Source organism: Alligator sinensis, unplaced genomic scaffold (assembly GCF_000455745.1).
Source record: "Alligator sinensis unplaced genomic scaffold, ASM45574v1 scaffold98_1, whole genome shotgun sequence".
NCBI lineage: Eukaryota > Metazoa > Chordata > Crocodylia > Alligatoridae > Alligator > Alligator sinensis.
This window is the reverse complement of record NW_005842058.1, coordinates 1,354,974-1,377,974: the sequence shown is the minus strand read 5'-3', so window position 1 is coordinate 1,377,974 and position 23,001 is coordinate 1,354,974. Positions and strand designations below refer to the sequence as shown.

Genomic DNA, 23,001 nt, shown 5'->3' with positions numbered 1-23,001 from the left:
CCTGTCTAACGCTTGCTGGCTTCAGTGCTTATTGAAGGCGGCTGGGGAGGAGGAGGTGGGCAGTGTTCTTAAATAGTTTGAAAGAGTTCAAAAGTTTAAATGGGAAAATCTGAAGCTGTGGAGTCTCTCAGGCACAGCCATGCAAAGCACAGAGCCCGGCCTGTCCTAGCACTGGCATGGGGAAGGTTATAACAGCTGTCCTTTCAGTGGTTGGCCGTTTTGCTCAGCCCAGTGCCAGAAGAGAAAGATTCCCCCGTCCAGCTGTGGTGGCTTTTTATGCCAGTAAAAATCCCAAGCCACACAGGTGGTGCAGGGCACTTACATCCTGAAACACGAGTGGACCCTGGTGCCCAGTGTGATGAGCTGTCTCTGCCCCACTGGGACACTTGGTAGGGCAAGGAGACTGGAGGACCCCAGAGCATGTTAACAAATGTTGCTTCTCCTACACCCAGGGCTTGACGGGGCAGCAAGCAGGCAAAGTCCCTGCCCCAGTGCATTTGCTATCTCAGGTCCAAAGTCTTCCTCCCTCTTCCTGGGCTGATCCACTGTTGCTCTGCATCTTGTTCCATTATTTTCACCAGTGCCAAGCAGGGGCCAGTTAGTGAGAATGGCACATAAGGTGACAGTACTGCAGTGCCCTGGCGCACAGCCCTGCCGTGGTGCATCGGGCCCTGGGTGGGCGTTCACTCCTGTGCAGCCAGCACAGCTCTTGGGCACCGCTGCAACCCTCTCCAGGACACTTGCAGGGAGTTGGCCATGGCTCATAGGCCTCCTCCAGGGAGAAAGGGAAGGCGGACCTGGGTTGTGAGTCTTCTTCCCTTTGCATTTGCCATCGGGGCATCAGTTCGGCAAAGTCCAGTGACGCTTGTGCGAGGTAAGAGTGCCCCCAGCTGCCAGCACGATGAAATGCCTGGCATTTGCCTTCTGCATGAGGCCGATGATTAGACCCTGGGAATTCCCCCCCTTGCAGAGGCCAGTAGCCACTACTAGTGCCAGCATACAACTAGGCAGCCGTAGAAAGTCCCTCACCCCACTTCACACCTGAGATGCTGAGCACAGGGCAAGGAAGGAGAGATGTAAGCCTCTCTCCCCGGGCGTGGAGGGAACAGGTTCATTTGTGATGGAAGAAGAGCATTTCCCCTTTCAACCCCACTGCCTCCTTTCCCTGAATACAGGAGAGTGTTACTCCCCCTCTGGCTCTGCTGCACTGTGCAGAGTGGACAAGAGATGGAGCTGCAGCACTGCTAGGAACCTGTTCTCATCCATTCTTATTCTCCCCAGAGTCAGCCCTGGACCAGATTTCTAGCTGGCATCAGTCAGTGTGTCTACCCTGAGGTGATGGAGCGGGGCTTGCACACCTGAATCCCTCTCTCTGAGCAAAATGTGGGAACAGCTGGATCCAAGCTCACCACCCAACTGGGTACGTTACATTTTTATTTTGGAGCAGTTACTGTGATGTCAGGGCCCACGGTGCTGTTTGCTGCGTGTACACAGCAACAAAGTTCAACTAGACCACAGGGAGAATCATTCTTCCAAAGGGAAACTGAGGCAAAGGGAGTTCAAGTGACTCACCCAAGGTGCTGGACCAAGTTTGTGGCCAAGAATCAAGTCCAGTTTGCTCCACCACTCCATGACCCTGTGGGCACCCAATTCCCATTTTCAGGCTAGTTGATCCTGTTCTTCTTTCCTCAGTCCCTTTCCTCCCCTCCACCTCCTTCCCCTTAGTTTCCTTTGTGGGATTTGGGTAAAAGAAAGCTTAGTGAGGGGTCAGCACCCAAGAACACACTTGTGGAGTGAGTTGCATGCACAGGGCATTCTCTCTATGGGTGGATTCTAGCATCTATTTCTGCACCAGAGCAAGGGAGGTAAATGTCCCACAAAATGCCATTTACTTAGCTTCTTGCTTTTAATGAGATCATGTTTTTCCAGGCAGAACTGACCCCTTGGTACAGACTTGTGGTTGCAGCCCCTAGAAAAAATCCCAATATTATGAAGGTTTAATTTGGTTCCTCCAAGCCAAACAACCCTATTTTCCGCAGAGTATTAAATGTTCCACTAATTCCCTGTTTGGGGATTAGCAAGATATGAGGAACACAAAATGCCTGGGTGACAGAATTCATTTCCAGACACCTGATAGGGAGGGAAAAAATATGCACAAATGAAAATCAGCCAATAATTAAAAGATTAACATTTAGCTTGGCTCTAGCTGCTAAGCCATCAGAATAAGTTATGAGAGGCAAGTCATGGCTCTGACAGTCCTCAGTAACATATGGCACATAAATATGTCCCTGCAGCTAAGCAGGCTTCGTATATGGTCAGGTATGCAATGTGTTTCGCGCACACAAATGTTCTAGGGGCTGAAGCTGCCAGGGAGGCGAAGCCCATGTGCGTTGTGATGACATAAGGAACCACTATGCAGCTTAAGCTCGAGGTATTATTTAATTCAATCACAAGCTACGGCCATGAGCAAATGGACTTCTATGTAACTCAAGTTGTGGCTTTGTCTCTGTTGTTCACCAGGGGTCACATCCTGCCTGCAACTCTTTGTAAAACAAAGGCATACCCTGGCTGAGCCACCCTGCAATTAAATGGAGCATAATGCCTAAGCGTGATCTAGGAACACAGTGGATTAGAGTCGCCAATTCTGGGACGTTAGCTAAAATCCCCTGCTTTCTCACTGAGGCAAGGGTAGCTGTGCTGATCTGAGTTTGGGGGAACTTTCCTGCTCCTCCATAGAGGAGCTGAACTAGTCTCACCTGGTGCCTCTTTCCTGCAGCCAGGCTGACTGCTGCTCGGGTGCTCCAAGGACAGGAGTGATGTAAAAATGGGAATAGAATAGATTGGAGCTGTGGAGCAGACCCCAGAGCAGCACCTGAGCTCCAATTAGTGTGAAGGACTGACTAATTGTAACTGCAGTTGCTATCTCCATGCCTTATTTCACCACATTTATCAGGTGAAATGTGAAGGGAGACTGCCCTGGCACTGGAGCTATGCCAGCAGTGAGCAGCGTCAGCATTGTCTCAGCAGGGAGCAGACGTCTGGGTCCGGCTAGCTGCAGTCAGGAGGCCCTTCCAAGATGTCCACGGGTCCTTTGTTCTCACCGAGCCGCAGGGAGCCAAGAGTGAGACTGTGGAGAGGCTTTCTCCCCCATGGCGACTCAGGCCATCCCCGTGCCAACAGCATTAAGCTTCCCAGGCAGGATTGGATCTGAGCAACTGCAATGATAGGGGTGCAGCAGATTCACTATTTGCATCAGACAAACTGGTTGTGGACAGCAGCCTCTAATGTTCTCCAAGCTGCTTGCTGCATTCTTCTGTGCCGAGAAGCTCAGCAATGAATTTGCAAAGTAGAGCCAATTCCCAGCTTCCCTGTTCATATCTATCACTTCTTCTGAAGCCTTTTCCAATCAGCAGAGATGTATGACTGACTCTGCTTTCCCCGTTCAGCACAGAGATGCTTCACCTGTCTCCAGTGGAGAAGAAGCTGGAGATGATATTCTTTCTTCCCTTCCTTCGTGATCTGGGACTTCCTGGGGATCTTTTCATCTCTGTTCTCCTACAGATGTCTCTGCTGCTGCTGTCAGATAAAAGCCTCAGCATGGCAGAATCTCCTCTTCTGGCAGGAATCTCATCTTCTGTCTTTGGGACCTGGTCAAAATGGCACCCCCCATCATCTCCAACCAGACAAGACAGAGCTTTGGCCATGCCCCCACTCAGGAAGAGTCCTCTCAGATGATTGTCACGACAGTGATACCTTCCAACTCAAGCAGGGCCTGGAGTATGTTTCACATGGACTGACACAGTCCCCTGCATGTTACAAAGGGCAATGATTGCTGTCAGCGCTCTGCGTTACTTAGCATCTCCCGTCAGTGGACCTCTGTGCACTTCACCAGCAATTGCAAACGAAACATCAGGCCTCCTTTGCTTCCCCCAGAACAGCCGTACTTTTAGTTGTTCTACAGTGTAGGGCTGGGACTTGTTGGGGACCTCAGGAAAAACACCAAGCAGTTTGAACTCCCAGACTCCTGCTGTTACCATGAAATATGCTCTCTGAACTTCCCTGACTTCCTACATCTCCCTCCAACCTCCCCCATTCCTCCTGTCTGCATGTGTCCCTTGGTCTATATTCAGCTACTGGTCTATGGCTCCTAGTCTGGAGAAGGGCAAACCTGCTGGGATACCATGAGAAGCAACGGTCAAACTACTGGGATTCCCCATCCCCCTTTGAGGGAGACACCTGGGTATCTGCAGCTGGTTTCTGGATGTTAGGCAAAATGAACAGTGATGATCTCTGCCCTACCCTGTTTCTTACTTGGACATAATACTATTGAGCATGCACTGAGCAGGCAGACATAAAAAACCACATCAGATGTTGGATGTAGTTAATGATTTCCAGTGTCCCAGGTGGTGCTAAGACCTGTTATTTTGCCAAGTAAGTCAGAAGAACTGCTGTGGTTAGGATACCTCCGAAGTAGGCAGGGCTCAGCAGAACCCCAAAGCAAGGCTGGAGCAGTGGGCACACGAGTTTGGGGGAGAGGTTTGTCACTTAGCACCCTGACCTGCCAGTCTTGCTGGATGGAGTTCAGCCCACTCCAGTCGCGCTGTTTACACTGGTGAGTGCAGAGCTAAGGTATGTTATGCTAACTGTGTACAAGTGGCAGGGGAGGGCCAGGAGTCTGGATTTTCACGGTTATGGTTTGTCTATGGGTATGAATTTTTCCATATCAAGGCCTGGGGTAAGTATCGGGGTGTGGAGCTGTCTTGATAACTCCCAGTGTGGTTTCTCTTGTTGCAGAAGAGCTCTGCCTTCTGGTCTAGCATAATCCACTTTCAAAATGGCTTTAGCTAATGGGGAGGAACACACACTCCTCCTGTAACAGGAATCCCCACATGTGAACTTATGCAGGAGAAGCTTGTAGGCATCTGACTCCATATTAAGTTGGATGAGATGGGATGGTTTAGATGAGATTTGTCTGGGGTGGGTTTGTCAGGGACAATCCTGACTTGAGCAGGGGGCTGGACTAGGTAACCTCACGAGGTCCCTTGGAGCCCTGCTTTCTATGGCTCTATATTTTAGTACGTAAAAGGGAGCAGGCCAATTTTCAAAAGAGCTGCAAACCCAGCTGCTCCTGCTGACTTTACCTGGAAGTGTTCCCTGTACAACCTCGGGTCATCTATGGCTCGACGTTACAGAGAGATGCCTGCCTTCCCACTGAGACTGCAGGCATGGGACTGCTCATGTTTTCACTGAGAGCTGAAATGATTTTTTCTGAACATCTCTCTTCCCAGCCAGCCTCCAGCCTTTGCAGACAGCCCTGAACATTATGCAAGAAGTGCTGAATGGTAAGTAGCTTTGCATTTTGCATTGAATGTATTTCACAGGCTTCTAGGCCATAGCCACAGACAGTGTGGGGATGCTGAGTCTGGCGCTGACTGTGGCAGACCAGGCACCCTGGGGAGGTGTTTACAAACCAAGGCACTCTTAGAATGACCTCCTGGTACTCATTTCGCTGACCAGCAGGGTTGAAGATAGCTCTGCCTTCCTGCTGCAGTGCCTAAAGCTCCCAAACCCCCTTCATCCATGGGTGGTGGTCAGATGCAGGAATGGCACGCCATGGGATCATGATGGCACTGTGCAGCGCTCTCTGCCTTGCACTAGCATTTCACTCCCCACATTCATTTCCTCTGATGCCCTGTTCTTTAAAGTATAATGTAAATAGGGTAACAGGCCTTTCTGTTAAGACAGAAACTTGCTGGGATGCTCAGTCACTAGGAAGATAAGCCCCTTGAAATGACAGGCAGGAGGTAGTGCAGCCACCTGAGGGGTGATAAGGGGAATAACAAATGCTTAGTGAGCCCGGTAGCTGAGGCTTTTGCAGGTAAGGTGAGTGGTGGAGTAGGAAGGGGAGGATACATTAGTGCAGGGTCTGGCTAGGGGATAGCAAGTGGGTATTGCAAGGCTCCCAAAGAAAAAGCCTACCTAGGAGCACTGAGCTCATTGTCAGTGGAGTGCAGCATTAAAAGCCTCTAAGCATTGCTGACCTGAAGCTGGGGACAAGCTAGGACTGTCTGTGGGATATGCTGAAGTTATCAGAGCTTTGCCAGTGCTGTGTCTGAGTGCCACTCCACTGGCTTCTGTGTCTGTGCTGAAAAGGAGGCATATGGTCTGGGAGAATTCCAGCACAGTAAGAGGTGAGAGAGGCTTTTGGGTGCCTACAGTAGAGAGAGATCTGCTGTGCCTTCCTCTTTCCAGGTCTGTGCACAAGACCTTAGGAGGCCCCATTTTTCATGGGTGTATCTGATGCTGCAAATTGCGGTGCACTGTCAGAAAGCATGCACTCCTCAGCACTGAGAGAGCCATCTCACTTGGGCATGTGCAGCCTGCAGCACCTCCATGGAGCCCTTCAGCACAGCACCCTTGGCCCAACACTGCATCAGACCCATTAGTCTCAGACTGCAGAATAAGGACCTTTCCTTGCAAGCTGCTTGGCTTCTGTAGGCTCGGGTATGTTTAGCATGACAGAGGAGGCACTCTGGGAATACGCCAAGAGTGAGCCGAGTCAGATTCCTGATGCCCTGTGAAGCAGGCAAGTGTTGTCCATGTTTTAGGGAGAAGGAGGTTGAGGCCCAAGGAAATGAAGCAACATGTCCAGTGTTACCTAGAGTGCAATGGAGCTGTCTTCCCCATTAAGAGCTGGGGAGTGCCAGGGAGTAGCCAGTCCTGCTCTGAGTAAGGCTGGAGATAGGAGAGAGGACTTAGTGCCCGGGAGACTTCCTTGGAGGAAAGGGAGGGCTGTGAGGAAGCCATCTGGCTGTGGAAGATAACCTGGGGCACACCAGCTTGGGAGTGGGAAAGGGCCAGGGGGCTGCAGGGTCTCTGGATCTGAGGATAAACTGCACTAAAACAGCCTGCCACTGGGCAGGTCATGGCTGATGATCGGTTCAATGCAGGAGTGACCTGCCTCTGTGGCAGAGGCCAGCACACCCAGGCCTCCTGACTCCCAGACCTATGCAGAAGCATCTCCCCCTTATTCCCACCTGAGCTGTGTGGACCTTGCAACTCTCCAATGCCGTTCAGGGATTTATCCTGAACCTTGGGGGCATGCAGCCCCACTCAGTCTCATTCAGATCTGCGCAGGGCTTCCACCCAAGGGCTTTGTCTGGGAAATGCCTGTGTGCAGCTCATGTAGTGGAGAAGCTGGTCTGTGCTGTTCTTTGCTCAACTGCCAGCATGAAAAATATAGGGCTTGCAGGTGGGGTAAAAAGCTTTTTATCATTCCCCATTGCTGAGGCCTTGAGGGAGGAGGAAGGTGTCAGTGGGGGACCAAGGGAGCTGGTTCTGCCTGGGGTTCCTCGAAGGGCAGTGTAGGAAGCAGCTGCTCTCCAGACCTGAAACATCTTGTTTTCGCAGTGTGCGTTGCCTGTGTCACGCAGCCGTGCACGGTGGAAATGTCACCCAGATGCTTACTTGTGCCTGTCAGGGGGCCGACATTAGCTGAGGAAGGTTGGCAATTCTGCAGATTCTGAGTGAAGCCCTCGCTTGGCAATCAGGGCACCGTCTGAAGTAGCTTGGTGCCATTTTCCAGCTTGCTGCATCTCAACTTGTTTCACGGTAAAAATGCCTGCTGGCAGTCCAGGAAGGGGGGTGCTTTAGCAGCATCTGTGAAAACCCATTTTGGTCTATGCTGGAAGGACCTCCTGGAGAAACTGGCTGCAGTGGATCATGTCCCAGAAGAGCCCTCCAGGGTGAGGAGAGTTGTTTCCTCTGACACTCAGGTAGAAGCCAGGAGAGCCATGCAGAATTTGCTTATCATAAGCCCTTGGCACTTGTTACAAGTCAAGGGGGTAGCACTAATGTTTTTGTGTGCTTCATTCTTTAAATCAAGTGCCCAATGTGTTCAGCTGTACTTGCCTGAAGTCCCTGCATGCCACAGCCTGTCGTTCTAGGCAGTGTTGCTTAATAATGGAACCAAAATAATAACAGAGGTGGCATTCAAAGTCTGAATTGAAGGGTGCTGCCAGAAAGCAAGGTCACAAAGCTAGCAAAAAGAGTTATTGCCAAAGAGACAAGGGGGAAAGAAGGGAGAGATTTTCAGTCCTGCTTTTGTTTGGCTGCTGCTGTGAGTAAGCACCAGTAAAGAAAACTGTCCTTAGCCTTGTCTGAGGCTAATGATCTGCTGCTTTAGCTGCTGTGCATGGCATCACGCTAATCACCCAGTACAGAGGCTCTGTGCTTTGGGCCTGACCAAATGGCAGTGCCCCAGCTGAGTTAGCAGCAGCGAGTTGGCTGCAGAGATGAGAGGGAGGAGCGAAGTCCAGGGATGCGTTGGCACAATGTCAGGGGGGGTCCAAGCATTTAACAGGGGATGTTTGAGCCTTGCTTCAGCTGGGGAATCATTTGGGTTTGGCAGTCAAAGGCAGGTCAGTGCAGCACTGGCCACATCACTGTTGGCACACCTGACCCAGGCTAGCCTCAGGGGCCGTCTGCCTTGGGTGTGACTATTTTGGGAAGAATACGTGATATAAAAATGCAGCAATTGGTCTTGCTTGCCTGAGGAGTCCCTGATCATGGATTAATTATTCTTCTGTCTCACTCTCCCCATCTCCTGCAGTATTGGTATTCTGCTCTCTCCAATTGGAGCAGTGTCCTGGAGTGCAGAGGGGGAGCTGGCACTGCTCCCCTGTCAGGAAGGAATTGGTAAGGGGGAAGAGAGGCCAAGGCAGGGGCACTACAAGCATGCATCAGTGGATAATTGCCAGCTGGGCTGTGGTGCTGGGAAAATTTTCTCTCTCTCCCTTTTCCTTTGTATATAATTCCCTTTCATTGCACTAGGAGCACTCTCTGCCTTATACATCTCACATGACCTTTTAAAGGGAATTAAGGTATCAGTTGGGGCTGTGTTTTCCACCTCTTAGAAGCTCTGTCTCACCAGGACAGCTTGTGCTCATGGCTTACTGAAGTGCCATTGTCTGCCTCATTGCTCAAGGCAGTCAAACTTGATTGTGCCGGCTGGTCAGCACTTCTCCTACATTGTGCTTTCCTGGGGTGGAGTGCCCAACCCATGAGTCTCCCTTTCTGACCACAGGCAGCTCCTTCAGTTCCCTTGTGCCACAGCTCCCCAGCAGGGTGGGAATCCTGTTGTCTCAGTCTTGTCTGGTGAGCCCGTGAGCCACAAATGCTCACGAATACAGATCTCAGCACAGAATCGAGGGAAAGACCAGGACAATGGGAGATGTGACACAGGCAAGGTCTACGGAAGGTGTTGGAGGCTCCTATATTCCCCTTGCAAGAAGAGGAGGCAGAGCAGGTGATCCTAGCGATCCATGGGTATAGCTGAAAGCGAGCTGTCTGTCTGTGAGTAGCTGGCTGGCCTGGTCCCAGCCCAACTAATGGCTGTACTGATTTTCCATCTGGCTTGGCAGCCTGTTGCTGATACGCTTGAAACCTGAGCTGGGTTTTCATAATGAACCAAACTGGTTGACAGTGCATGATGGATCCATGAAGTCCAGGGGATACTGGCATGGTCCTGCCTGTGGTGCAGGACTGAGGAGTTCTTTCACAAATTAGGGCTTGCTTTGGCTGCTGAATCTGCTAGCATAATCTGCCCCTCCTTTCAGGGCAGGGAAAAATGCACTTGCTTCATGAAAGCATCGGCTGCTGCCTACCCATGGCTCTGTACGCAGGTTAGGACTGCCGTGGGGAAGGGCTTCATAGTATTCATAAGGAGTAGGGGTGCCTAACCAAAGAATCCAGCCTGTAGGAATATCTGTGTCTGAGGGCTCCCCAAGGGGCCAGTGCATGACACTAAGGTGTAGGAGCACCTGACCCTGACTATGAATGACCCACACCACTTAGCATTTGCCTGCCTCAGTTTCCCCAGCTGCAAAGTACCCAATTGACAGAGATGTGTAGCAATTGCCAGGCTGTGTCTATGTCTTGCGGTATCCCAATGGTGAGGTGTACTCATTTTGTTGGGGGAAAAAATATTATATAGTTATATATATACACACATACTCTATCATAAACTTTCCATTGCACCCTTAAGCTGCATTAAGAAACCCATGCTCCTGTTACAATAAACACCCCCACACACCCACCCGCTGCCCTTCCCTAACCCAACTGCAGTTCCCTAGTCCGAGTCTCGATTTGGGGTTTACATTCTCAGTTCATTCTCTGTCTTTGTTGCTGTCACTGTCACTTCCACTGCTGCTGATCCTGTTGCTGTCTTCCTCGCTTTCTTCAGGTCCAGTTGCATCATTGTCCTCTTCCTTTTCCCTGTTTTCTTCCCCTCCTGGGGGGTCTTTGAACAGCCTGTGCCAAGTGTTGCTTTTCCAGTGAGGTGTATGCATGTCTGTGTAGAGCTGGGTTTTCCACAAGGGCTCAGCACCTGGCAGCTCCCCTGCTTACCTGCGGGGAGGGCTTATCTGCCCTTCTGGGGAAGGGCAGCAGGTACTGCAAATCCAACCTTTTATTTTTACCTTGGGACAAGGCAGTGCGTTTCTGCATGGGAGTATGGCTTGCTTCAAAGTTAAGCACCGACAGGGTCCAGGGACAGCCAAGTCCAAGCAGTGCTTGATTGTTTGACACGTGCTTGATTCCAGCCAGATTCTCCTGTGGCCAGAATCCACCTGGGAGCAGGTCAGGGGGAGAGTTCAGGCTTGCATTTTGCAGGGGTGGAAATGCTGGGTGTGCGCTTTGCCCAAGTTGCATGGAGCTCCTTGGCAGCTATCACACACAACCCAGCTTCCCACCTGACCTTTGCTCCTGTCCCTTGCAGTGCAGGCCTGAGAGACAACAGTTCTGAGTTCGAGTAGCAAGTTACCACCCGGGAGGGCAGTGGAGCTTTGCGAGCAGCTGTAATCAGTCCAGGGAGCCTGGGATGAGGAGCCAAGCAAGGTATTAGTATTCAAAAAGAACTGTCATAGCCCAACACTTTGCATCTGTGCACAATAGAAAGTATCACAATGCCGAGCCAGGAATGGAGCTTTTTCACCTACTCCGATTTGATGAGCAGCTTCTGTTCAAAGAGCCTTGCCTCTTTAAGGGAGCGATGCTTAAAAACATGCTGTGGTTGTTGGACCAAAGAACCCGCACCACGGTTGTGTGACACCTAAAGGGGGCTTTAAAGCGGAGGAGGGAGAAGAGCCTGAGTGACAGAGAGACTCGCACACTGAAAGGGCCTTTGCATTGTGAAGCCCTGCCAGTGACATCACTGTTCTTTCCTTTATAAAACAGGGGACTTTAGGAGTCTGCATTCAGTCTCGGCTCAGGCTGATGAGCCTATCAATGCTGAACACGCTCACAGTTTACCCCCGCTTGTGTCCCTGCTTTCATCCCCCCTTTTTTTTTCTCACCCTGGCCATTGTCCTTATGCTGGAAACAGGAGGTAGTGCATGGGAGTTGACAGCTTCTTCAGCCTGTCAGCAAGGAGGAGTTCTCCAACTGCGAAAGGACACAGGTAAGAGCATAAATCATTTCCCATATTCTGCCTCCCGCTCTGAGGCTCTGGAGGTCTTCTTGTGGTAGCCGATGGGCACCAAATACTTCATTGTGATCTTCCCAAACCAGGAATGCTAAGAAGTAGATACCGCTTGTGTTTTGTGTTTCCCATTGAGTGGCCATTCACTGATTGCTGAAAAACAGCAGGGAGAAGGAGGGAGTCCAGGGAAGGATTTGCACAAGGAAGTTGCCGAATACCTGAAGCAGCAGATTCAGAAAAACGTATGTCTCAGCCGATGCCGGGAACTTCAAGAGTGGTAGACTTCCACTCCCTCCACGTACACTCAGTGCAGCAAATGGTTACCCGCGAGACACTGTGCGTTTCAGCCTGTGCCTGCAATTCAGGCATCCGTGCAAACAGGTGATGCACGAGTTGAGCTTCAGCCTTTAAAAGTGGTAAGCATCCAAAAGGAGGTGACTGCATCCTTGCAGAGAGAGATGGGGCTCTGAGGGACTTACTGGCAGTGGCAGTTTGGGATTTATCCACAGGGCTTTTGTCAATATGCAGTTTTTCTTCTCCCAGGGAGTTAAATGGGAACAAATAAGGGTCTGCCTGGTGTTAGTGCTAGGGAGCCTTTAGTGTTCCATGTGGGCACTGATTGCTGAGGAGCAGAGGGGTGGAAATGCCTAGAGACTTTGGTTACCATCCTAATCATCTACCATTGTATTCATCACCTACATTAACTCTTGATTGCTGGGAGCAACAAGTGGGCCCTAAAGAGAAAGGAGGCTTCTGCTTTGTGATAGCGTTGCCCTGGTGAAAGTCATTGCAGCAAACCTGGGCGGGTGTGGGGAATTACTTGAATGTCTTCCCCACCGTAAGAATCTGTGCATTTGCATTGAGGGCTGAACAGGCAATTCCAAGCACACGGGCAGCACCACAGTGACCAGGAAAGTTACCCAGCACCAGTCAGATCACTCCTGGGTTATGTATAGCTGCACGGGGTTCTCCTTACCTGGCCTGCATCAGGGTCACATAGGTTGGTTCCAGGCTCTCTGGGGTGTGCATGATAGGCTTCCTGGGGGTGACTGGCTGGTCATGAGCAGTATGAGGCAGGGTGGGCTGAGCCCTGGTGCCTGGGGGGCTAGCAGGCTGCAGGGGAGTAGGTGGCTGCTTGCAAAGGGCTGTAGCTTGCTACCCCCATCCATGGGAGCTGACACCAGAGGTGCCTCTCTCTCTCTCTCTGAGAGACAAAGCTGCCTTTGCCACCAGGCTGATGCTTCCTCCAGGCTCTGCCTTGGGATACAGCTGATCCCTGAGGCTCTGGAGATGGCTGTGGAGGAGGGAGAAGGTAGAGTGCATAGGACAGGTATCTCTGCAGGGAATCTGACAGCACTCAGGCCTGCCTGAAATGCAGCCCCAGGTCACACAGGAAACCCCACTTTCTTCATCTCAAGCTGCTACCGCCACCTCTCAGCCACTGGTGCCCTGCTAGTGCTTTTGCTTCGATGCTCCCACTGTATCTGTGCAGCTCGGCTCCCAGCTGAAGGAATATTTGACTTAAAGATGGGAGGTGCCTGGTCCATCCCACCCAACTTCTATCCCAGGGAGATGGCTGTTCCTCTCTGACTGCTTACATTGCCCCTGACTTTAAGCCCTGTGGAAAGGAGGGCTGGACCTGATGATCTGTAAGGTCCCTTCCAGCCCCTAAAAAACTATGACACTGTGAAACTATGAAAATGCCACCCCAGAACACCCCTTCCTCTGTCCACCGGCCTGTTCATCTGTCTGTCTAGGTTGCAGGTTCTTTGGGCCAGGGACTTTCATTATGAGTGTGAACAGCTCCTAGCACACAGGTCTCTACTTGCTGCTTGTGCTCTGTTGGTGCTACCAATAGTTGCTCCTTACTGATTCATTCTCCACTTGCTTATGGTAGTTTTAAGAGGCAGGCAGGGGACTCGGCTTCCTCCGGCCCTGCTTTGCCCCAGCTCATCAGCCGGTGTCTTTCTCTTGTCCTGCTGCCCCTGGTTCTCCCTGCTCGTTGGAGGTAAATTATTAGGCATGCTCCCTCCTGTGTGGAGGGAACAGCTTTGCAGGTGAATTAAGGTGCTGGGAGCCAGCTGGCCTGAAATTACCCCTTAGGGCAGGGAGATGCCTCTGAAAGCACAGGGGCCAGTCCTCAGCTGGTGTGAATGGCCAGCCTCAGTGGAGCTGTGGTAGTTCACAGGCAAGAATCTTCCCCGTCACAGCACCTGCTCATTAATAGCATAATTATTCCCTGGTAGAGCTGTGCCTTCCTGCTCATAGCATCCATTGTGCTCGCACTCATTAAGTACGTATGCTAATTACACCAATGCAATAACAGAATGCCACTTACTCAGATGGCATTTCTGGGGTAGGATTTTTCTCCTCCCCGTCTCACCTCACTTTAATGAGCTGTCTCCAGGTTAGTCAGTTGTTTATTTTGTTTGATACATTCCCAGCCCGTGCGTGTATCCCCTGGCAAATTCTTTTTTACCAACATTTTCTCTCTCCCCCCACTTCATTTTTTCTGTCCTCCCCTCTCCTCACATATCTGTCTATCCCCTGCTCCAGGGTTTATCTCTGTGTATCTAACTTCTCTTCCTCCAGCACCTCTTTGTTTCTGTCTGTCTATCACCAAGCAAATCTCCCCTCCATCCAGGCAAATGCACACCCCTGGTTTTGCATCTTGCTGTGCACATAGGGCATACATGTAGCCTTGGTATCAAGTTGCTAACCTGAAACTTCCCTGCTGCTGAAACTCTGCCATTCTCTTAGCTCCCTTGTGCTCTCTCATAGCTCCTGCCATGGATTTTCCCAGGGTAGAAATGGAAGGTGGCACGAACAAGACAATCTTGTCCTTAATGAGCCATAAAAGGAACTTGACATATTCACGCTACTACCAGCACTCCCCTGCAGTGGCTGCCATCTATATCATTGCCTACGTGTTCATCTTCACCCTGTGCATGGTTGGGAATGGCTTGGTGTGCTTCATCGTGCTGAAGAACAGCCGGATGAGGACCGTCACCAACCTCTTCATCCTCAATCTGGCTGTCAGCGACCTGCTGGTGGGGATTTTTTGCGTGCCCACTACCCTGGTGGACAATCTGATTACAGGTAAGGGCGATGCTAAGGGTTGGTCAGCAGCCTTCTGTCTAGTGGAGTTCATGATGCTGCCAAGTGCTTTGAGCACAGGACTGCACAGTCCCTGCTCCCTTGGTGACCTCAGGGAGACAATTCCTGCCTCCTAGCCCCTGGCTTCAGAAGGACATTGTATGGGAGTGCTCTGTGTAGTGGACCCCCTAGGACCCAGCAGCTATAAGAGCAACACCAGGTCTCCATCAATCAGTGCTTGTGGGTGTAGGGGCCCAGGTGGTTCATATGGGGCTGTATGAGACCTAGAAATCAAGGGCAGCATTTGCAGCCCTGTAGGCCTTAGGCAAGGGGCCAAATCCCTGTAGCAGTGCTGGGAGGAAGGCTGTTTCATTTTTGCAGGAGCTCCCTGCTCCCCGCACTGAGGATCGACACCCACTTGGCACCTGTGAAAAAGAGACTGGTGCCCCCGGGCATGCTCATGGCCACATGGAGACAGTTGTGCAGTGGGCACTTGAAGTGCTTTAGGCCTGCTCCAGCTCAGTACCTGGTTTTCCAGTGTAATTTGTATCTGACTTTCCTGTCCAGTGGCAGCTTTGGAGTTGCTGCAGTGAGTGTCACTGCAGAGGCTCTGTTTGTGTCCTAAGTTGTCTCAGCGGTGCCTGTTGCAAGGTTTAGTGTCATCCCCACAGGCCTTAGTAAGCACCTGATGAGCCTGGTACCTGAGCTGCCCACTAAAGCACGCCTGCATCAGTGGTGGGTGAGTAGCTAATGGCTTCCCTCTGCATCCTTGGAGTGCCTGTGAATGATGCCAGAGGGGTCAGGTGGGAGGCCAGTGGTATCTGTGTGTCAACCTAACCTGGGGAGAGAAAAGGACTCTGTCTAATGCATCTGAGCCTCTTCTGTCACCAGCATCCATGCTCTTTGGAGAGCTGGGATACAGCTGGTAGAGAGGCCAGAGAAATGCATTTCATTCCCTCTAGCTGCTAAGTGGATTCTGTGCTTGCAGACAGGGCAGCCTCTGCCCAGCTGCAGCAGCAGAGATACGGTACAAACTGCCCATGCACAACCCTGCCAGGAGATGTCCGGGCTGACCTGCCGTGTCTCCTGCCCCTTCAAGTGCTGCCTGTGCATGCTCCCTGATGCTCCATGTCCTGCGCCCATGCAGTCCTACTGGGTCACGGTACCAGCTGCTCTGGCTGTGGGTCCCGCACGGCTTTGACAGTGCATCTGGTACCTGGCCTGCAGCAGCCCCAGTGATTCCCCACATAGGCCTTCTTCACACAGCTTGACAAGGCCCCTCCATTTGGTGTTGCCAAGCCCCATGCTAGTCCAGGCTGGGTGTTTGCCATTTCCCCCAAGTCTTCCAGGGCTTTTCAGCCTGAAATCTCACAGGAAAACAGACGATGCTCACTTGCTGAGTTCTGAGGTGACTGCTGCAGAGCTAGTAAATTACCATCAATAGCCACTCAACAAGGCAGGGGCTTAATGCGCAAACCACTCTCAAGTTGCACGATGCAGAACTGCTCAAGCCTTTCCTAATTCCCTTGCATGTGAGCTCCCGTATTAGCTTTAAATGCGTTGTGGTAGTTGAACTGTGAGCACATCTCACCCTGCATCTTGTGGGCTTATGCCTCATTTGCCCTGTCGGTTTTCTCCTAGGTTGGCCCTTCAGCAACGGAGTCTGCAAGATGAGTGGGCTTGTACAGGGCACGTCTGTCTCCTCCTCTGTGTTCACGCTGGTGGCGGTTGCGGTGGACAGGTAAGAAGGGGCTGCAGGAGAGCAGCACCAGGCACCGAGGCTCCCCCATCTCTTATGCCACAGAAGGTGGGTTGAGTGCCAGGGCATCCCCAATGTGTCTTTTGTCTCCCATTGAGATCCATGGGGAAAAATCCTTTTGGATCCAGAACAGAGTTTTTACCCACAGCACCTGCCTTAGCAGCTCTGTGGCCAGAGAGGGCCACTGGGTGCCAAATGCAAACATTTGCCCCTATAGCACAGAGTGAGTAGTAACCAGAACAAGGTCTGAATTTGCAGAAGTGCTCTAGCAAGGAGAAGCTCTGCTTCCCTTTATATCACCCCTGAGCCATTCGGTCCCAACAGGCCAGGCCTTGCTTCCCTGTGATGCCACGCTGAGGTTGAGCATCTCTTGCATCTGTGATAACTTTGCAAGACAATTCTGTTTAATCAAAAAATCAGTTATTTGGAGAACAGTGGAAAGGAGCTGGAATGAGAGCTCGGGAGCTATTCAAAATGAAAACAATCAGAATGAAAAAGTTGTTTTCCCTCTTTTCTGTGTGTTAATCATTCATAATTGTGCATCTCCTGGCAGCAGTGCAGTCTGGAAGGAGCAAACAGTCATTGGCATTGGATGCAAGAGTCCTTGATCTGCAAGCTTAGCCTCTGGGGTCTAGCCTGAGAGTTTGATTGTGTGAGCAAACCTGAGCTAGGCTGTGTAGAAGTGAAGGGGAAGCCCTAAGCTCTGCCTTCCTGCTTCAGGGTGATGCCAGCCTGTCACTGACAGGGCTTGTGCAGAAAATTTCCCCTGGGACCAGGGATTTCATAATTGCCTACTGCAAGGTTGCTGAGGCAGCTGGTATTGAGTACTATGAAGATGTGGGATATGGGGCTAGATTGACCTCTGGACTAAGCTCAAGTGGCCACCACTGTGTTCCTCTGCTCCTGTGTTCCAGCTCCTTTCTAGAACAAATAAAAACTTCTCTGTTTTAAACAGAAAATGAATAGTTTCCTGCCAGTCAATCTCACCTGCCCTTGCATTGCTTCTGACCCAGGTTCCGCTGCATCATCTACCCCTTCAAGTCCAAGCTCAGCCTGCTCACAGCCCTGAACACCATTGCCATCATCTGGGTCCTAGCCATCACCATCATGTGCCCATCTGCTGTCATGCTCATGGTGGCACAGGTGGAGGATCACTACATTGTCTATGGCCACAACCAGAGCCTGGCCTCCCCCCTGTACTCCTGCTACGAGGCCTGGCCCAACAGTGAGATGAGGAAGGTCTACACAACTGTCCTCTTTGCCCACATCTATGTGGCCCCCTTGACCCTGATCATGGTCATGTACGGCTGGATCGGGATCAAGCTCTACAAGTCGTCAGTCCTGGTGAGTCGGCACCGGGTGGAGACCCAGGAGCGTAGCGGTGCTGCCGTCTCCCGACGCAAGGTCAAGGTCATCAAGATGCTCATCCTAGTGGCCCTGCTCTTTATGTTGTCTTGGCTGCCCCTGTGGACACTGATGCTGCTCACAGACTATACCCAGCTGGATGATGCCCAGCTCCAGCTGCTGACAGGCTACATCTTCCCGTTCGCACACTGGCTGGCCTTCTCCAACAGCAGCGTCAACCCCATCATCTATGGCTACTTCAACGAGAACTTCAAGCGGGGCTTCCAGGCCGCTTTCAAGTTCCAGCCCTGCTCCCACAAGATGGGGCCTCATGAGGCCTATTCTGAGAGGCTGACTGCCAGCACCACTGGCTTCGGGACCCGCAACAAGGTCTTCACCAATGGCGAGTCCTCCGACTTCCTCTGCCTCAAGACCCTGCCTGCCAAGGGGCTGTGCCCAGCACAGAATGGACAGGCCCAGACACTGGGACTTCCCCTGGAGAATATCAGCAAAATCACCCCCCTGAGCAAAGTCTGCAAAGCCTGGGATGCGTGAAGCTTGTGGCTGGATGGGAATGACTTCATGTCAGGAGTGTTTTTGTCTCTTTCCACCGGCAAATGCTGGGTGTGTTTGCTGCTGTGACGTGTTTGCTGTGGGCAGTGTCTCCCTACCAGAGCTGGGTCTCTCGTATGCCACATCCCATTTGTAAATGCAAGGCAAACCACATGGGCGGTTGTTGTTCATTATTCCAACTAATGCACACGAGGCTTTGTCAGCCACTTCCAGTGTCTAGCAGAGACCAACTGAGCATGCTGTATCAAATGTCTGTGTCATTAAAGCTATTGTTCCACACGCCGTTCCTCTGGTCTGCTGTCAGACTCCTGCAGGCAGAAATCTACTTAGAAATCTCGGGGTTCAGTTTTGCATTGGAAAAAGTGATGAGTTTGGCCAGTTTACAAGTTCAGCTCTCTCACGGCTGATGAAGCAGTTGAGGTCTCTCTCTAGTTGCCCTTTTGCTCTAATGCGGGAGCTGAATTATTCCAGCAGCTGTACAGTCTAACACACAAGCTGTGAAGGGGGCAGAGCGATGATAAATACAGGGCCTTCATAAAGTCCTTGTGCACTTTTCAACTTCAATAACTTAGGTTGTAGGTAGGATAGAAACAATCTGTAAATGGCATTTAAAAGCAAATTTATTAAAGTTTTAGGACAACTAGAGTACACAATGCTAGACTTCAACATAACCACCATCCATCATGATACAGTGCTCAATCTGCTCTTCCAACTCCTTGAAAATATTTGCCGGTTGCTCTTGAGTTACTGCACTAGATGCGCTGGTGATCCTAGCCCTAAGTTTCACCAAAGAAAGTGGTTTTGACAAGTAAACTACACTTTTAACATGTCCCCATAAAAAGAAGTCCAACGGCAACAGGTCAGGTGAACAAGGTGGCCAAGCAATTGGTCTGTCTCTGCCTATCCACTTCTCTGGGAAAACGTCATTTAGGAACTGTCGTACATTCAGAGCGTAGTGGCACAGAGCTCCATCATATTTAAGAAAAAATTCGTTATTACTTATGAAGTCTAGCATTGTGTACTCTAGTTGTCCTAAAACTTTAATAAATTTGCTTTTAAGTGCCGTTTACAGATTGTTTCTATCATACCTACAACCTAAATTATTCAAGTTTAAAAGTGCACAAGGACTTTATGAGGACCCTGTACTTAGCCTTTTTGACTAAGCTCACTTCAGCACTGAAGCAACAGAAATGTAAGCCCCCATCCAGTAAAGTTCTTTAACATATGAGTAGTCAATATGCTTGTCATTCTTGGCTCTTTCTAGAGTAGGAATGTGCAGCAATTAAACTAAATGGATGTTTAAAAAACCTCCGTCGAATTAAACTGGGGCAAACCCCTAAAAGAGAGAGACCTAAAATGGCTTAACCCTTGTATAAGCCTGTGTACGGTGTCAGGAAACTACCCAGGAACGACTGAGAGTTTTGTGTGTCCCTGTTATGGTTTTGTACTGGTAAGAGCGGAGCGTCACCAATTCTTGTCACCAGTTCAGTTCCAGTGGTGTACTAATGTAGCACAGACCAGGCATTTTGCTCAATAAGAGTTCTTCCGTGCCTGGAAGGGATGAACTACTGAATCAGCCGAGTAACAGTGGCACCAACACCTGTGCTGTGGTGTAAATCCAGAGCAATGGCATTGACCTCTGGCCATTGACTCCTGTGTCGCACTGCTCAGGGGAAGAGCAGATTTTGCCTCAGGCTCTGTCCAAATTGCCAGTTGCTGGTGGGCAGCCAGTGTGATCTGGATGTCCAAAGGGACCTACCCTTCAAGAGCCTGCAGTCCTGCTGGCAGGGTGCAAGCTCCTGGCACTGGCCCTTGGTGAATTCCCAGATGAGTGCCATTGTCCCCCTGAATGGGCAGGCAGCTTGTCCAACTGCTAGGACACATGTTTATTGTGGTCTTTGGTGCCTGGGTGTCTGTTCTTTTGAGAGAGATTAGCTCAGACAAATGGCACACTCAGCAGCATGATCATTGCTTGTTAGATACAGTCTGTGCTAAATTGGCTCATGTCTATTCATAACCATGCTGCTGGAAAGACATGAATTCTGCAAGCTCTTTGCTTTGCTGCACCCCTGCCTCTGGCTCCTACAGGACAGCTACACAGGGAGGCCTGGGGCGAGGGAAATTTGCCTTTCCCTCAAATCCTGGGATCTGCAGCCTGGAGAACTGTGTGAAGGGCTGGAGAACAGTAAAGGGAGATGGTGGGCCTGGAGGCAAAGGCACACAGGATGGAGCATGCAGAGGACAGAGGCTGGAGACTGGCGGCTGCCTGCTGCTGTTTTCCTACAGGGACTCTTCCTGTTATTGGTGAACCTCTTATTTTAATGCAGAAAACCAGGCCCTGGATTCCAGCCACTGGCCTGAGACATCATTACGTTTCGGAGGGCTGTGGGGTACTCACGCTGTGTGTGCTGCCCCTTTCACAGGCTGATGGCAGCTCTTCTAAAACAACCCCCTCCCTCCATTCTCCAGCAGCAACTTTCCACCAGCATTTTGGGGACCATGAATCCCACGTGCCTAAAAGCTTGAAGAACATATTGGAGCTATGTGAGCGTACTGCAAATATCAGGTTTGATGACCTTTCCCTGTGCCAGCCAAAGGAATCAGCAGAGGGTCAGCCCAACCAAATCCTTCCTTCTGCTTCTGGTAATGGCACTTGGGAGGAGCATTTGTATTTTTTTTTGCAAACCTGGGCCCGTCTCTTTCTACTGCAGGTGCTGTCTTCTAACCTCCTTGTTGAAGACAGCCTTATTGCTCTGTTGTACCTATCATGAGTGACTGCACGGTGGGTCAGGAAGGAGGCTGTGAGTCAGGTTTCCACCTGCTGTCCAGTAAATTACATTTGAAGCCTAATCCCTGTGTGCCCAGCCTGCTGGAAAGAAGGTAACTGGCCACAGTGCTCAGTTGAATCTATTACCTGCTGGTAGAAATAGCTTCTGGGTCAAACAGCCAAAAACTGTGCAGTCTCTTCCATCGTGCAAGGAGGATGGGTCTAACACAGACTAGAAATGAACCACGTTCAGCCATTTAGTCTCGGATGTCTCCCTCACTTTGTTGTCTCCTCCAGAGGAGGCCTTTAGAAACACATGCATGAGCCCCTCTGACAGCACTTCATTTATGACCTACAAACAGTTGTGCTCTGTGTTGTTGCCACCGCATCACATCAGAACATGTAGTTGGCCTCACACATTCCTAGTTGCTGAGGATGCAGAGAAAGGCTGGTCCCCTGACAGGGCTCCCTCCTGCCCTCTCCTTGCGCAGAGACACTGGGCCCTGCCAGGAGGATGGGGTGGACAACTGCATGCGTGACCAGCCCAATCGTGTCCACCCTGAGCATCATGTTCTGCCCCAGTTTGCTGCTGGTGAATTGTATGTTTGGAGGTCCCCCAGGCCAGAAGCTTGAAGGTGTTTAAAATGGTAGTTAGTGGGAAGTAAGCCTCCTCTCCCACCATGCAGGAGTTTCCCCTGCATACCCTTTGTGGCTTGGATGAGTAGCTGGAGCCCCGACAGTGCCGGTGGTGGGTTCAGCTGCCCTGCCATGCTGTGTAGCATAACCCAGCTCTGTCTCGGATCGGAACAGACGGGGAGTAACGATGGGGCTGTTTTCTGGCTTTGCCTCTCCTGGGACTCTTCAGAGACTGGCACATGATTACATTTGCTTTTGTTTTGCTCGTTGGATGGTTATTACTCCCCATCAATTGCCATGGCAGGGATGGGACTCGCTGGAAGTTGCCAAGGCAGTAGGCACATCCTCAGTTCTCACAGATTGTAGCCAGGGGCAAAGTGCAGGAGTGAAATTTTAGCTGTTCCAGCAATGCAGGTTTGTGTTGCGTGGCCTTTCCCCCCACCATGGAGGTCCTGGCTATAGGGAGGTTCTCGTGCAGGCATTTGGAGGTGCTCTGCTCTGTGGGCTGGTTTTGGTGGTCAGGGCGCTGGGCTATTTTACCTCCTACGTGCATTCCACATGAAAAATGCTGAGTGGCTCTAGGGATACAGGGGCACAGCGTCAGCCTGGCTGTTCCCTGCTCCGCTTTCCAGTGTTTTGAGCTGAGGCTGTCTCCCTGCATGTAAGCTGCAGGGCATTTTGCTCTCTGGTTGGTCATGGAGTGGGACACTGAGAGGAGAGGGGAAGGTCACTCTGGATGGGATTGGCCAGGTTGCATATGCCGGCACTCTAGGCCTTAGCAAGTGGGAGTAGCTAGGTACTCAGAAATGAGCAAATGGGAGTAGCTAGGAACTCACTAGCCAACATAGCTGGTCCTTCAGATCAGCCCTGCATGCCTAGTTCTGTTGCCATCCCATTGAGAAACAGGCTACTGCTTACACCGTCCCATCACTTCACTGGAGAGCCTGGGCTTCTGCCAGGTCTGGTTGCACAGAGTGAGCCCATGTAACCTAAGGGCAGCAAAATCCAATCTTCACACATCCAAGATGAGTTCTAGCAGCGTCAGAAGGTGGCGAGGCAGTGCCGTGGGTCCCAGCCTGCTGACCTGCTTCTCTTGTGCTCAATTATCCCTCTGCCTGTTGGCAGCAAGTGCCTGACTGCGGGTTCAAAGACATTCATCTCTGTTGAAAAGCTTTGATCACACACCCACGCTGGATGGGAGCAAACTCTGCTTCACACGCCCACGCTAGATACAAGCAAACTCTGCTTCTCCACTTAGGAGATGAAAGACCAACCCCACCTGTGAAGTGCCTGGCCAAAGGAGCAGGCCAGGGAGCTGAGAAGCACTTAGCAGCGAGTGTCGGGACA

General features: G+C 51.1%; 1 protein-coding gene across 10 annotated transcripts; it reads left to right on the top strand.

Moving 5' to 3' along the window:
• The first annotated feature begins 569 nt into the window (after window positions 1–569).
• LOC102373632 (neuropeptide FF receptor 1-like) lies at window positions 570–18,526 on the top strand. 10 transcript variants are annotated; one of them, XM_025203476.1, is made up of 9 exons: window positions 4,601–4,612; window positions 5,289–5,342; window positions 8,612–8,697; window positions 10,778–10,896; window positions 11,384–11,458; window positions 11,644–11,895; window positions 14,261–14,578; window positions 16,217–16,316; window positions 17,348–18,526. In XM_025203476.1, the coding sequence occupies exons 7-9, from the start codon at window positions 14,269–14,271 to the stop codon at window positions 18,231–18,233; spliced, it is 1,296 nt and encodes a 431-aa protein (XP_025059261.1). In that variant the 5' UTR covers window positions 4,601–4,612; window positions 5,289–5,342; window positions 8,612–8,697; window positions 10,778–10,896; window positions 11,384–11,458; window positions 11,644–11,895; window positions 14,261–14,268; the 3' UTR covers window positions 18,234–18,526. The 10 variants fall into 10 exon arrangements, with proteins under 10 accessions (XP_025059257.1, XP_025059256.1, XP_025059258.1 ...); XM_025203475.1 differs by having other exon boundaries at window positions 11,569–11,895; XM_025203477.1 differs by lacking the exon at window positions 11,644–11,895.
• Window positions 18,527–23,001: the final 4,475 nt, after the last annotated feature.